Source organism: Oncorhynchus masou, chromosome 12 (assembly GCF_036934945.1).
Source record: "Oncorhynchus masou masou isolate Uvic2021 chromosome 12, UVic_Omas_1.1, whole genome shotgun sequence".
Classification (NCBI taxonomy): domain Eukaryota; kingdom Metazoa; phylum Chordata; class Actinopteri; order Salmoniformes; family Salmonidae; genus Oncorhynchus; species Oncorhynchus masou.
Genome location: NC_088223.1, coordinates 43,802,510 through 43,818,914, shown reverse-complemented (window position 1 = coordinate 43,818,914; position 16,405 = coordinate 43,802,510). Strand labels below are relative to the sequence as shown.

General features: G+C 40.5%; 1 protein-coding gene across 1 annotated transcript in view; it reads right to left on the bottom strand.

The window, feature by feature from the left end:
• The window catches only part of LOC135550150 (nuclear factor of activated T-cells, cytoplasmic 1-like), a 69,045-nt gene that overhangs the window by 23,321 nt on the left and 29,319 nt on the right, over positions 1-16,405 (bottom strand). The window contains exons 9-10 of the mRNA XM_064980681.1: positions 4,773-4,905; positions 423-1,019 (exon numbers count right to left, since the gene is read on the bottom strand). Coding sequence (XP_064836753.1) covers positions 423-1,019; positions 4,773-4,905 — 730 coding nt within the window. The remainder of the gene's footprint in view (positions 1-422; positions 1,020-4,772; positions 4,906-16,405) is intronic.

The following is a 16,405-nucleotide window of genomic DNA, read 5'->3' as shown; positions in this document are numbered from 1 at the left end:
GAGGAATAAAAGAGGTAGAGGAGGAGAGATGTTTATTTTATCAGGGCTTTTAAAAGGCCTGGTCATTATTCATGGGCTTCAAAGTACAATATTTCCACCACAGACCTACCAGGGTTCTATGATTTAACTGTAAATCCCTGTTTTAGTCAGCTGATAGCAGTAGGAGGACAAGGACCAGAGGGTGTTAATCATAAAATACCTCCTCATCAAGTTCATGAGAAGGCAATTACGGTAAATAGTGACAGAGAGTAGAATAACATAGTATTGTATATCAAGTGTGCATTTAGGTAACTTCTAAGCACCTGGCTAAACAATAAATAATTTACCATATGACAAGAATATGACTTACTGTATGTTTCAATGGTGGCTTTGATCCACAATGCAATAGGGTCATCTGGAGAGGTGTATGATTAATAACTCACCATCATCTAGGTACATCTGGTCCAGTTCCTGTGGCTCCTGTTTGATGTTGATAGCCAGCATGGGGCTCGAGGAGCGGCCGCCTCTCTCTGGCACTTTGGGTAACTGTTCGGTCACCGGGCTAGAGCTACCACTGATGGGCTGGGGCGGCGTCAGGCAGTGGGTGGGGGAGAATGGGGCTTTTGGGCCGCTGGTGCCAGGGGTGGAGGGCTGCGAACCTGGGGAGGATGAGGCACTACTGGGTGGGTTGAGGACAGATTGTGGCTGGTAGCGTCCAGGAGTCTTCTGGATAATGGAGACATGTGGGATCGGAGACTGGGATGGGCCTGCTGACAGGCACATGGAGAAGGGCGTGGTGGGTGACAGGTCATGCAGTTTGGGACTGGTGCTGGGGGAGGATGAGCAGGACAGTGAGGAAGGCTTCCCTCCCAGTCTCTGTTGGCAAGCGGGGTAGACACCCCCCATGCACGGCCGGAGTTCTGTGGGTATCATGGAGATCATCACCTGTGGAGTGTAGTAGGGCGCCAGGCCAGGGCAATGCTTGGGACACACCTGAGGGGGGTCGCAGTCATCATGTGGCTCCATTTTTATCATTGGAACTGAACAAATTAGAAAATGAAAAGAAAAGGAGAAAAATGTATAAACATGTGGTTCGATCTCCTGTCGAGTGTGAGCGGGTGAGAGAGTGAGCAAGTGTCAGTGAGTGGGTTTGTGGCTAGGATACCCACAGACAAACAAACACTCTCATCAATGAGACTCTGTGTCTGGGCCTAAGCACTCCCACCCTGCTGAAAATATTTTAAAAAGAGAAAAAATGGATGAATCATCACCACAAGAGACTTCCAGCTGGTTCTATAAAAAAATGCCTATTTTCCTTGGATCTGACCCAGGCACTAGTATCCTGTAAATGTGAACGATCGGCTTGATTTGGTATTATGAAGCAAAATTTGAATTATTATTTTTTTTTTTACATTGGATAAAAATATAGTCAGAGCTAGAACATTGTATATCATACAGTACAGTTGAGGAACAATAGGAAAGTAATTCTGCTTTGAAAGTTAATAAACTTGTAACCTCAATTTTGAAAAAATGACCAATGAATGTTTTGGTAAACATAATGGAGAGCTCCACTTTGTCTACACCTATTCAGCATCGTTCACACCCGCTAAATCTCTAATGCCAGCCATCCTTTAAGGATTCAGATGTGATGACATATACTAAACAACCAATGATTTCAAGACTAAAGGCTGGTTTACACTACGGCAGTGGCGACCCGTCATTCCGGGTAGGTGGGGCAGAGCCCCAACTGTTTTGAGCCCCACATTTTTTGCAAGAAATGGGCTTGCCTGTTTTGCATGTTATTTTGGCATTAATACCGATCACATATCAGTTTGCAAACAATGTAAATATATATATATATATTTATATATATATATACAGTGCCTTGCGAAAGTATTCGGCCCCCTTGAACTTTGCGACCTTTTGCCACATTTCAGGCTTCAAACATAAAGATATAAAACTGTATTTTTTTGTGAAGAATCAACAACAAGTGGGACACAATCATGAAGTGGAACGACATTTATTGGATATTTCAAACTTTCTTAACAAATCCAAAACTGAAAAATTGGGCGTGCAAAATTATTAAGTTAATACTTTGTAGCGCCACCTTTTGCTGCGATTACAGCTGTAAGTCGCTTGGGGTATGTCTTTATCAGTTTTGCACATCGAGAGACTGACATTTTTTCCCATTCCTCCTTGCAAAACAGCTCGAGCTCAGTGAGGTTGCATTGAGAGCATTTGTGAACAGCAGTTTTCAGTTCTTTCCACAGATTCTCGTTTGGATTCAGATCTGGACATTGACTTGGCCATTCTAACAACTGGATATGTTTATTTTTGAACCATTCCATTGTAGATTTTGCTTTATGTTTTGGATCATTGTCTTGTTGGAAGACAAATCTCCATCCCAGACTCAGGTCTTTTGCAGACTCCATCAGGTTTTCTTCCAGAATGGTCCTGTATTTGGCTCCATCCATCTTCCCATCAATTTTAACCATCTTTCCTGTCCCTGCTGAAGAAAAGCATGCCCAAACCATGATGCTGCCACCACCATGTTTGACAGTGGGGATGGTGTGTTCAGGGTGATGTGCTGTGTTGCTTTTTCGCCAAACATAACGTTTTGCATTGTTGCCAAAAAGTAAAATTTTGGTTTCATCTGACCAGAGCACCTTCTTCCACATGTTTGGTGTGTCTCCCAGGTGGCTTGTGGCAAACTTTAAACAACACTTTTTATGGATATCTTTAAGAAATGGCTTTCTTCTTGCCACTCTTCCATAAAGGCCAGATTTGTGCAATATACGACTGATTGTTGTCCTATGGACAGAGTCTCCCACCTCAGCTGTAGATCTCTGCAGTTCATCCAGAGTGATCATGGGCCTCTTGGCTGCATCTCTGATCAGTCTTCTCCTTGTATGAGCTGAAAGTTTAGAGGGACGGCCAGGTCTTGGTAGATTTGCAGTGGTCTGATACTCCTTCCATTTCAATATTATCGCTTGCACAGTGCTCCTTGGGATGTTTAAAGCTTGGGAAATCTTTTTGTAGCCAAATGCTTTAAACTTCTTCACAACATTATCTCGGACCTGCCTGGTGTGTTCCTTGTTCTTCATGATGCTCTCTGCGCTTTTAACGGACCTCTGAGACTATCACAGTGCAGGTGCATTTATACGGAGACTTGATTACACACAGGTGGATTGTATTTATCATCATTAGTCATTTAGGTCAACATTGGATCATTCAGAGATCCTCACTGAACTTCTGGAGAGAGTTTGCTGCACTTAAAGGGGCTGAATAATTTTGCACGCCCAATTTTTCAGTTTTTGATTTGTTAAAAAAGTTTGAAATATCCAATAAATGTCGTTCCACTTCATGATTGTGTCCCACTTGTTGTTGATTCTTCACAAAAAAATACAGTTTTATATCTTTATGTTTGAAGCCTGAAATGTGACAAAAGTTCGCAAATTTCAAGGGGGCCGCAAGGCACTGTACCTGCTGGAGCACGTGCTACAGGTGGGTGTTGTTATGGTGACCAGTGAGCTGAGATAAGGCAGAGCTTTACCTAGCAAAGACTTATAGATGACCTGGAGCCAGTGGGACTGGCGACGATTATGTAGCAAGGGCCAGCCAACGATAGCATACAGGTCGCAGTGACGGGTGGTATAAGGGGTTTTGGTAACAAAACGGATGGCACTGTGATAGACTGCATCCAGTTTGCTGAGTGTTGGAGGATATTTTGTAAATTACATCGCCGAAGTCGAGGATCGATAGGATAGTCAGTTTTACGAGGGTATGTTTGACAGCGTGAGTGAAGGAGGCCATCTCCTTAGCTATCATACTCTAATTCCACTGATTTCAAAACTCGGTCCTCCAGAAAGTGGAGAGCAACACTTATGCAGTTCTACTACGTGATATCCTTCAAAAAAAAGCTACACATACTGACCAGCTCAAATAGAAAGAAGCCAGCTACATGGCAGACCAATCTCAACTCATCTCTCGGGAATATCCAGCCCACTCATTATCTCAGCCAATCATGTTGCTGTCTTTTTCTCTGGCTAAACCAACTTGGCGTATAATTCAACAATTGCATTCATATTTACAGATGGAATACAAGTTTGTTATTAAGGCACATGAAAGTTCACATGTCCCAAATGACAATTCTGCCCCCCAAAAAAGACATACACCTAATATCCTGAAATGAGTCACAAATGTGCATTATGAAATATGTTGCTGCTGCAGAAGCTTCTTACTGTACCTCACTGAGATCTACAACTTGAAATAAATGACTGCACTCTCAAAAACACACAAAACATTTTAGTGCTGTGCTCCTTCAAACGTTAAATCAGAGCTTTGAACCACCCACTGGATGCTAGCTAGCTCCAAGTGTTTTATTTTAAAAAAAATACATTTGAGCTGGTGTGGCTTTTTTCATTTAGTCTGGCAACAGGTTGGCTAGTCAAATAACATAGCGTTCCCATATCCCTTCTCCACCCTGGTGCAGTCCACTCCATGTGTTCTTATAGCTACAGGTATGGACAATAATAGATTTTATTGAGGTGCCTTTTTACAATGGGAGTCAATCAAACCATCGCTTTGTTCCACCCTTGAACACCACCAGACAAAGAGGGAATACAGAATGTTTGTGTTCTTTTCTTCAGATGTAAAAATTGTGCTTAAAGTTGTATTATTGGTCTGGGATATGAAAGGACAAGGATAGACAAAAGAGGAGTAGGGGATAGGGTGATGGGTAGAGAGACACAGAGCGAGAGAGATGGAGACAGAGGGAATGAAAGAGAGTTTACCATTGGCAGGCACATAGGTGAATCCCTGGTACTGGCTCCTTTTCCTCTTGCCATTGCACACATAGAAGTTCACCTGAACAGGACTGGATATCCTCTGGTTCCGATAAGGAGGGATTTCAATGCGAAGAGATGTCTGCAATGCAAAGTCAAGGGCAATGCCAGCCATAGTGAGACACAACTGAGACCCATGTACATGCACAGAGATGCAAACAGAGACTGTTAGTTACATATACAGTGCCTTGCGAAATTATTCGGCCCCCTTGAACTTTGCGACCTTTCGCCTAATTTCAGGCTTCAAACATAAAGATATAAAACTGTATTTTTTTGTGAAGAATCAACAACAAGTGGGACACAATCATGAAGTGGAACGACATTTATTGGATATTTCAAACTTTTTTAACAAATCAAAAACTGAACAATTGGGCGTGCAAAATTATTTAGTTAAGTTAATACTTTGTAGCGCCACCTTTTGCTGCGATTACAGCTGTAATTCGCTTGGGGTATGTCTCTATCAGTTTTGCACATCGAGAGACTGACATTTTTTTCCCATTCCTCCTTGCAAAACAGCTCGAGCTCAGTGAGGTTGGATGGAGAGCATTTGTGAACAGCAGTTTTCAGTTCTTTCCACAGATTCTCGTTTGGATTCAGGTCTGGACTTTGACTTGGCCATTCTAACACCTGGATATGTTTATTTTTGAACCATTCCATTGTAGATTTTGCTTTGTGTTTTGGATCATTGTCTTGTTGGAAGACAAATATCCGTCCCAGTCTCAGGTCTTTTGCAGACTCCATCAGGTTTTCTTCCAGAATGGTCCTGTATTTGGCTCCATCCATCTTCCCATCAATTTTAACCATCTTCCCTGTCCCTGCTGAAGAAACGCAGGCCCAAACCATGATGCTGCCACCACCATGATTGACAGTGGGGATGGTGTGTTCAGGGTGATGAGCTGTGTTGCTTTTACGCCAAACATAACATTTTGCATTGTTGCCAAAAAGTTCAATTTTGGTTTCATCTGACCAGAGCACCTTCTTCCACAAGGTTTGGTGTGTCTCCCAGGTGGCTTGTGGCAAACTTTAAACAACACTTTTTATGGATATCTTTAAGAAATGGCTTTCTTCTTGCCACTCTTCCATAAAGGCCAGATTTGTGCAATATACGACTGATTGTTGTCCTATGGACAGAGTCTCCCACCTCAGCTGTAGATCTCTGCAGTTCATCCAGAGTGATCATGGGCCTCTTGGCTGCATCTCTGATCAGTCTTCTCCTTGTATGAGCTGAAAGTTTAGAGGGACGGCCAGGTCTTGGTAGATTTGCAGTGGTCTGATACTCCTTCCATTTCAATATTATCGCTTGCACAGTGCTCCTTGGGATGTTTAAAGCTTGGGAAATCTTTTTTTATCCAAATCCGGCTTTAAACTTCTTCACAACAGTATCTCAGACCTGCCTGGTGTGTTCCTTGTTCTTCATGATGCTCTCTGCGCTTTTAACGTACCTCTGAGACTATCACAGTGCAGGTGCATTTATACGGAGACTTGATTACACACAGGTGGATTGTATTTATCATCATTAGTCATTTAGGTCAACATTGGATCATTCAGAGATCCTCACTGAACTTCTGGAGAGAGTTTGCTGCACTGAAAGTAAAGGGGCTGAATAATTTTGCACGCCCAATTTTTCAGTTTTTGATTTGTAAAAAAAGTTTGAAATATCCAATAAATGTTCTTCCACTTCATGATTGTGTCTCACTTGTTGTTGATTCTTCACAAAAAAATACAGTTTTATATCTTTATGTTTGAAGCCTGAAATGTGGAAAAAGGTTGCAAAGTTCAAGGGGGCCGAATACTTTCGCAAGGCACTGTACATTCAGACACACAAAAATTATCAAATATTTTAAAAGATGTAATTTTGCCAACCAAGGACACATCTGAGATGTGTCACAGGATAGCCATCAGGTATTTGTCTTTAAATCATGCTTTTATTTGTGTTGGCACAACAGCCACTTTATTCTGCACTGTCATTTTATATCCCATTCATGGAATGCATGTGATACTCCAGTCCAGATGGGGATTACAGTGGCAGCCCGTAGGTGAGGTAAGCTTATACAGTAAACCATGGTTGTTTTTATGGTGAGTAACTATAAATTCATCCAGGGAGTATCCAGATGTTTCATTTCCCCCAGCACTGCTCCCTGCTGTCTACGAAGTGAATGCAGGCCAGAACTGAACGTGTGTGATTGGGTTCAGCTCAGTCTGTGACGAGACAACAGTGCTGCGCTGCATGGAGTTTTACAGACCTGGGTTCAAATACTATTTGGAATCATTAAAATACTTTTAGTGTTCACTTTAACCTGCCTGGAATGCCTAATGGGTGGGACTGGTGCTGGTGCAGTTTTGAGACTATTTTATTGGATCTATTGCACCAGGAAAGCTCAGTCAAGCCCAGCTCAAGTATTTGAAATTAATTTTGAATGTAATTTGAACCCATGTCTGGAGTTTAACTCAATCTATTGCAGACTGATGGAGGTGCTGAGCAGTAGCCAGACTGGAAGTTATTTATCTTGGCATTAGGCTTTGGAGGAAGGCTGGCCCTGACAGGTTCAGGTGAGGCCTGACACACTTTATATGAAATCAGTACAGCCGTAAACTAAAGTGAAGCCAGATGAAGCACTTTCTGTTGCATAGCATACTCCGGCTTCACTCCACTCTAGCCTGGTCCACCCTGATAATACATCAGAGGATTAGTTAATGAAAAAGGTTCAAAACAGAGTTTACTGTTTTAATCTATCATACTTTCAGTGGTGAACTGTGTCTGGGATGCTAGGGACCGTGGACAACATTTATATTATAGTGAGGGGGGAAAACAATAAGAAAGTTAGCAGGGAGGTAGGTATTGAGAGAAACAAAAACATACACATTAATTCATAATTTTTTTCATTCTCATTCCTACCAGATTGCTATTGCGCTACAACCACTACTTTTCCGTTTGTCAAAAAACATTTGAGTTAATCGGCAATGACATGTTCAATTGCACACCTTATACCTAATTTGAGTAACTCCCGTCACAAAAGAAAATTGTCTATATGACTAACCCTAGACTAAACAGTGATTTAGCTGAGATGGAGAAGTTAAAATAGGCCTGATCATACAATTATTCACAAGTAACACGTCTAAATTATGGTTTATTCTCTTCTTTGAGAGGCAGGACATCGACTGATGCGGTGACGTGTTTAAAATTCCTCAGTGCTGAATGTGCCACTTCGTAGCTTTGTAGCACAATAGGCAGAGGTTAAACCTGGCCAGAGGTCTGTCGATGTTTAGAATGGGACTGACGAAAGACACTTGTTTATTTGAGATTCACACAGATGTGTCCCAACAGCAACAGTGAGTGTGTGCCCTACTGAAAAAAACTGCATAAACCAGCATAGGCTGGTGACAAGACTTCACTGTGTTTTCTCTGGTGACCAGCCTTCATTATGTTTTAGCTGGAGACCAGCCTTCACCTGCAAAACCAGCATAAAGTCACATAATTATTATTTTTCCCTTTATTTAACGGAGTCACCATTTTCAGAAGGGAGCCCTGCCCATACATTTCACAAGATAACATCAAATCTAAATCAGATATAGTTCAAAAACAAACTAACATACAGCACAACACTGGCTTGCAAAGTGATGGCTAAATCCTATTTGAATCAAGCCTGAGTGGAAATATTCAACAATTGGAACATTTATTCACCGACAATCTACAATCCGAATGATTATTCTTCTTCGGTGGGTTTTATGGCGGACTACAACCCAAAAAGGTGTATTGCCGCCACCAACTGGATGGGTTGAAAAAACTAAACTCATACGTGATAGTTTCCCTAACTTAATACACCCAAATAAAAATAGTACATTAAAAAAACGAAACAAAATTCACTTCTTCCTTCTTTCAAATCTCCATATCTCCCTTCTCAGGCTCTAGGGCCTCAGGCTCTAAGGGCTCTAGGGTCTCAGGCTCTAACTCCTCCGCTGAGAAATCTTTCAGTCCCAGGAACCGCTCCGCCGCATCCACAATGATATCCATCTTCCTGGACCTTCTCTCCACCTTGGCAGTGCCATTAATCACTATAGCTATAAAGGCCACAAAGTCCACCTTCTTACCCTTTAAAATGTCTCGGCTTCTCCCTTCTGCAAACACTTGAAATATGATCAAAAGCTTTACAATGATCACACTGTATTGGTCTTAGGATAAATGCTCTGAATCTGTAATTTATATACCTCAACTGCACTTGAGTAGGGAGAGACTCCATATCAAAAAACAAAAGAACAGATAGACTTCATTTTGTCTTCATTCACCACATGATTCATCCAACTTGCATCAATCACTCCAGGAATATTTATCATTTCTTCAACATCAACTTCACGCGAGATGCCAGATATAAGTCCATTGGTGGGTGCTCTGCTTCAAACAGACACACACAACACTTCAAACATATCAAATCAGGTGAGACGCAACACACGTTCCTTCTGATCTGCAGAAGCACAAAATATCTAAACAAGCCCGCCTCTCGTGATCCTCACAGCCTTCACTTTACCCAGCACTGTCTCCACCAGTTTGGATATCTCAAATGGATTCGTTAGGATTGGTAATCCGATCAGATGTTCCTCATTTAAAAAAAAGACTCCTACAAGATATGAAGGGACATTGTACACTACTTTTCTCTGTTTTCCATTCTTTTGGACAATATTCTAATTCTCCTTGATTCTACCACCATTAGATTCAGAATCTACTTCATCATCATCTTCCACCATCTTTCTCCTCACGAGAACAACTGCGCACAAATTCCTCTAGCGCATTCAAAGAAACCACTGGCAAGTTGCAATCAGAATGATTGCCAGGGTTCGACAGATAAATTAATGAGACTAGCTAAACCATCTAAACTGGAAAAAACATTTCAGTAACGGATGCAACTAACAGATTGGATTAGTTTAGAAAAATGTATGTTATTTATCTTTTTGTAGCATAAGATATTCATTGATTAATTAATCAATCAATGTACATGCCAAAACATTGATATTGACATAAACAATTCTAAAAATCAAACTTCAATAGAGCGTGCTGAGAAATACGATAATAATGGGCGTGGTTTTGCAGACCAGTTTGATCAGACCATGCGGGAAAAGCATACACTCAGCATTAAAAAAAATTAACACAAATAAAAGGTTATTGAGGGGTCCTGATCAGGGGTGAGGGTGATATGTGTAACAATTTATTTGCATTTCAGTAAAGGTTCTTTACTTCTTTGATGGTTGTGAAGAACCATCCTGTGCTTTCCCTCGCCTCTATGTTTTCCTTTTATACAATAAAATACTACACTTAAAACATTCCTGTATTTTTAGGGTGTACCACAGGCTATTTGGTTACAGTGAAAGTATGGAAAACAACAACACATTACTGAATTTTTACAGCTGAATTCAGGTGTTATTTCTGTAAAAGGCAGTATGCTGCTGAATGCTGGTTACTTGAAACTATACCTCACTTAGGATTTGAATTCAAAACCTCTTGGTTGCTAATGTCCTGAATGTCCTCCTACGCCACCAGGTCTGTGGGCATGACAGAGATTGGCCACAGATTTAATGGTAAAAATACATTTCTACACTTTGCTAAAAGTTGCCCAGAGTCAAGTAAATAATTGTCAGATTATCTGACAACACCAACATAAAAAATTGCAGTGATCAGGGACACTTGATATAAAGCGTTCTTAATGTGGGCCTAGGTCATAATAACCAGCTGAGACTAGAAGGAGTGTATCACTCCTTCTGCTCTGTCATATGCGCGTAACAATTTATCTGAATTACTATCTAAGTCTGGTAAAACTGAACTATTTATTATGGGTGACTTTAATATTGATTGGAGGAAGCCAGTGAACATGGCCAAAAATTATCTTAGGCCCTATCTGGCATGCCGCTAGTGATACACTGAAAGATATTTGCTCTAAACTAAACCTGTCTCAGCTGAGCCAACAAGTCTGAATCCTAAATATCCATCGAAATCTACCCTGACTGGTCTTATGTCGACAAATACATTGCGAGTGGGGTCTTTCCCACAGAATTTTAGTAACCACTGCTCAGTTGTCTGTGTCAGTGATGTGAAAATGCATAAATCTAAGCGTCATATCATCACTAAGAGGAACTTTAGTGAACAAGCTTTTTTGCATGATCTTTATATTGATTATATCTCAGCTATCCCTGAATGTGATTTAGCTTTAAGGTTTTTTTGTAATCTCTTCCTATACTATTGTAGATAACCGTGCCCCCATCAAAACACATCGTTCCATCTCCAGACTTCCATGTCTAGCCAAGATTCTCAAAACTTTGGTAAATAAGCAGCATCGCTTTTTTATTATCTTCATTTTTTTATATAAATCAATCTGGGCTTAGGCCAGGGCACAGCATTATCACAGGAACCATATTGGTTGTTAATGATATTGTCAATGCTTTAGATGATAAAATTAATTGTGCTGCCTTGTTTGTGGACCTGTCAAAAGCATTTGATATTGTTGATCATGCTATTTTATTGAACTAGTTGTCCTCCATTGGCCTGGGCTCTTACATCTGCTCTTGTTTTCATGATTATTTTAGTAGATTAAAAAACATGAGCTGGAGCACACCCAGAAAAATGTGTTTGTGTGGAGGTGCTGATTAACGGCGAATAAACTATCAAAATAAATAAAGTTGCATACTCTATGTATAAACTCCCAGCAATTGAATGGCTATTTACCAACGTTTCGGCATCACTGACCCTGAGGAAGGCACAGTGATGCCGAAATGTTGGTAAATACCCATTAAATTGCTGGGAGTTATATACTGTATATGAGTGTGCGACTTTATTTTGATAGTTCATGATTATCTTAGTGACAGAACTCAGGTCATCGTGATTTTGTCTGAATTTGTTGAAATACAAAGATGTTCTGCAGGTGTCGATACTAAGACCTGTTTTTTTTCATTATTTATTTACATGCTATTGGTCAATCTGTTGAAAAAAATATTTAACATATTCTATGTGGAAGATACTATTATGTAAACAAGTGCTGACCTGGCTGGTTACAGTCTGATTTTGTAGTTGTGCAGGAAACCTTTACTGATTTAAAACTTGTGCTTAATACGGCAAACTAAATAAATGTTGTTTTCAAGTTCTTGTAAGATTGTTTCAGATGGATTACATCTTCGCTCATTGGATGGTTCTATTATAGAACAAGTCCCTGCGTACAAATACCTTGGTATTTGGATTGATAGTGATTTAAATTTTAAAAAACATAAAATGAGGTTGTTTAAGAAACTAAGATTTTAAAGTGGGCTTTTTTTACAGAAACAGATCTTGTCTCTCTCTAGTCAGCAGGAAGCAGATTTTGCAGTCAACCTTTCTACCTGTTTTTGATTATCGTGATTTCCACCGAAGGTGGCTCCTCTCCCTGTTCGGGCGGTGGTCGTGGTCGCCGGCCTACTAGCTGCCACAGATCAATTTTTCCTTTTCGTTTGTGTCTGTCTGGTTTTTCTTTACACCTGTGTCCTATTAGTTTAATTCGGTGGGTTTATTAACCTCCGCTGCCTGCTATTCTTTGTGCGGGATTATTTCCTGTTGCGGATAGAGGTGTGTGTTTGCGCCACAGGGTTTTTTCCCTCACGGTCGTTGTACCGTTTTGGACTGTTTAGGAGCAGAGGTTTCTCCTTCGTGTGTTGCGTTTTTTCCCTGGGTGTGGCGACTTCGTCTGGGCGTGTTCCTCCACCTGTTGTGTAGTTTGGGACTTCTAATGAATTATTTTGCTACTGGGACTTCTTTGCTCTCCTGCACCTCCCTCCTCTTAGGAGGCACATAACAGTGATACTATTTATCAAAGTGCAGCTGCATCTACTCTTAAATCCCTGGAAGCCGTTTTTCATAGCGCCCTTCGTTTTATCAGTTTTATGGCTGGACCGCTTTGAAGTCACGTTGATCACATCATTATGCTTTTTTTGTTTATAAATCCCTGCTCTACAAGCTTCCGAGTTACCTAACTTCACTGTTAAGATTTAAAATTACAAGTTATCAAACCACATCACAGGGTTGGTTAACTCTGAAGAATCCTTTGGTGTCTACAGAGTTAGGAAATTCAGCATTAAGTTTTCATACTCCACATGTTTGGGATGACCTCCACAATACATTTAGAATAGATGGGTGTGTCCCTAGGACAGTTCAGTCAACAAACAGAGAATTTTTATAATGAAGAATGTGTTTGTTTTAGTTGACTGTGTTTTGTGTATATTTATGTTTGTCTGTGCAATATGTGCTGTGCTGTATTTGATAAATACAATATAAAATGTAAGTATTTTATGAAATTGTATATGCAGGGCTCCCTTGTAAAAGAGACACTGGTCTCAATGTTAATTCCTTGATTAATTAAAGGTAAATAAATGCTTTGGGGATTTGAACTTGCAAGCTTTTGGGCATATGTGCATGAATGTTTCAGCAGTGCCACCAGATACTGTTTATTACCAAGAACATACAGTATATCATACAATCTCAAAATTAGGGTACAGTGTTGTTCCCTAGGGTACAAAAAGGTCAAAGGTACACACAGGTACCTTCACATTACATCGGGGTCCCGCTAGCGGGACAACTTTCGGTGAAACTGGAGAGCGCACAATTATAATATTTTTAGATTTTAAACATTTAGGTACAGTTGAAGTCGGAAGTTTACATACACTTAGGTAGGAGTCATTAAAACTTGTTTTTCAACCACTCCACAAATTTCTTGTTAACAAACTATAGTTTTGGCAAGTCGGTTAGGACATCTACTTGCTTAACACAAGTAATTTTTACAACAATTGTTTACAGACAGATTATTTCACTTATAATTCACTGTATCACAATTCCAGTGGGTCAGACATTTACATACAATAAATTGACTGTGCCTTTAAACAGCTTGGAATATCATGGGAAAATCAAAAAAATATACGCCAAGACCTTGTAGACCTTCCACAAGTCTGGTTCATCCTTGGGAGCAGTTTCCAAATGCCTGAAGGTGCCACATTAATCTGTACATACGCAAGTATAAACAACATGGGACCACTCAGGAAGGAGACGCGTTCTGTCTACTAGAGATGAGCGTACTTTGGTGCGAAAACTGCAAATCAATCCCAGAACAACCGCAAAGGACCTTGTGAAGATGCTGGAGGAAACAGGTACAAAAGTATCTATATCCACAGTAAAACAAGTCCTATATCGACATAACCTGAAAGGACGCTTAGCAAGGAAGACAACACTACTCAAAACTGCCAAAAAAGGCCAGGCTACGGTTTGCAACTGCACATGGGGACAAAGATCGTACTTTTTGGGGAAATGTCTGATGAAACCAAAATAGAACTGTTTGGACATAACGACCATCGTTATGTTTGGAGGAAAAAGGGGAATGCTTGCAAGCCGAAGAACACCATTCCAACCGTGAAGCACGAGGGTGGCAGCATCATGTTGTGGATTTTCTTTGCTGCAGGAGGGACTGGAGCACACCACAAAATACATGTCATCATGAGGGAGGAAAATTATGTGGATATATTGAAGCCACATCTCAAGACATCCGTCAAGAAGTTAAAGCTTGGTCGCAAATGGGTCTTACAAATGAACAATGACCCCAAGCAAACTTCCAAAGTTGTAGCAAAATGGCTTAAGGACAATAAAGTCAAGGTATTGGAGTGGCCATCACAAAGCTCTGACCTCAATCGTATAGAAAATGTGTGGGCAGAACTGAAAAAGCATGTGGAAGCAAGGAGGCCTACAAACCTGACTCAGTTATACCAGCTCTGTCAGGAAAAATGGGCCAAAATTCACCCATCTTATTGTGGGAAACTTGAAACGTTTGACCCAAGTTTAAATTGTTTAAGGCAATGCTGCCAAATACTAATTGAGTGTATGTAAACTTCTCACCCAGAAGAATGTGATGAATGTGATGAAAGAAATAAAAACTGAAATAAACCATTCTCTCTACTATTATTCTGACATTTCACATTCTTAAAATAAATTGGTGATCCTAACTGACCGAAGACAGGGAATTGTTACTAGGATTAAATGTCAGGAATTGTGAAAACAATGAGCTTAAATGTACTTGGCTAAGGTGTATGTAAACTACCGACTTCAACTGAAAACATTAACAATGTCTACACTGTATTTCTGATCAATTTGATGTATTTTAAATGGACCAAAAATGTGTTTTTATTTCAAAAACAAGGACATTTCTAAGTGACCCCAAACTTTTGAACGGTAGTGTATGTGTGTATGCATCTTTGTGAGTGTGTGTGAGTTTGTGTGAGTGAGTGAGTGAGTGAATGAGTGAGTGAGAGATAGTCATAGAGATAGACAATAGTGTCTTCCAACTAATAAAACGGTAGTGTATGTGTGTATGCATCTTTGTGAGTGTGTGTGAGTGTGTGTGAGTGAGTGAGTGAGTGAATGAGTGAGTGAGAGAGTGAGAGATAGTCATAGAGATAGACAATAGTGTCTTCCAACTAATAAAACGGTAGTGTATGTGTGTATGCATCTTTGTGTGAGTGAGTGTTGGAGTGAGTGTTGGAGTGAGTGTTGGAGTGAGTGTTGGAGTGAGTGTTGGAGTGAGTGAGAGAGATAGTCAGAGATAGACAATAGCGTCTTCCAACTAATAAAACGGTAGTGTATGTGTGTATGCATCTTTGTGTGTGTGTGTGTGTGTGTGTGTGTGTGTGTGTGTGTGAGAGAGAGTGAGTGAGAGAGAGTCATAGAAATAGACAATAGTGTCTTCCAACTAATAAAACGGTAGTGTATGTGTGTATGCATCTTTGTGTGTGTGAGTGAGTGAGTGAGTGAGTGAGTGTGAGAGATAGTCATAGAGATAGACAATAGTGTCTTCCAACTAATAAAACGGTAGTGTATGTGTGTATGCATCTTTGTGTGTGTGTGTGTGTGTGTGTGTGTGTGTGTGTGTGTGTGTGTGTGTGAGAGAGAGTGAGTGAGAGAGTGAGTGAGAGAGTCATAGAGATAGACAATAGTGTCTTCCAACTAATAAAACGGTAGTGTATGTGTGTATGCATCTTTGTGTGTGTGAGTGAGTGAGTGAGTGAGTGAGTGAGTGAGTGAGTGAGTGAGTGTGAGTGAGAGTCATTGAGATAGACAATAGTGTCTTCCAACTAATAAAACGGTAGTGTATGTGTGTATGCATCTTTGTGTGAGAGTGAGAGAGTGCGAGAGAGAGAGAGAGAGAGAGAGAGAGAGCGTGTGAGTGAGAGTGAGTGAGAGTCATAGAGATAGACAATAGTGTCTTCCAACTAATAAAACGGTACTGTATGCATCTTTGTGTGTGTGTGTGTGAGTGAGTGAGTGATTGTCATAGAGATAGACAATAGTGTCTTCCAACTAATAAAACGGTACTGTATGCATCTTTGTGTGTGTGGAGTGTGAGAGAGTGAGAGAGTGAGAGAGTGAGAGAGTGCGAGAGTGCGAGAGTGCGAGAGTGAGAGAGAGTCATTGAGATAGACAATAGTGTCTTCCAACTAATACAACGGTAGTGTATGTGTGTATGCATCTTTGTGTGAGAGTGAGAGAGTGAGAGAGAGAGAGTCAGAGATAGACAATAGTGTCTTCCAACTAA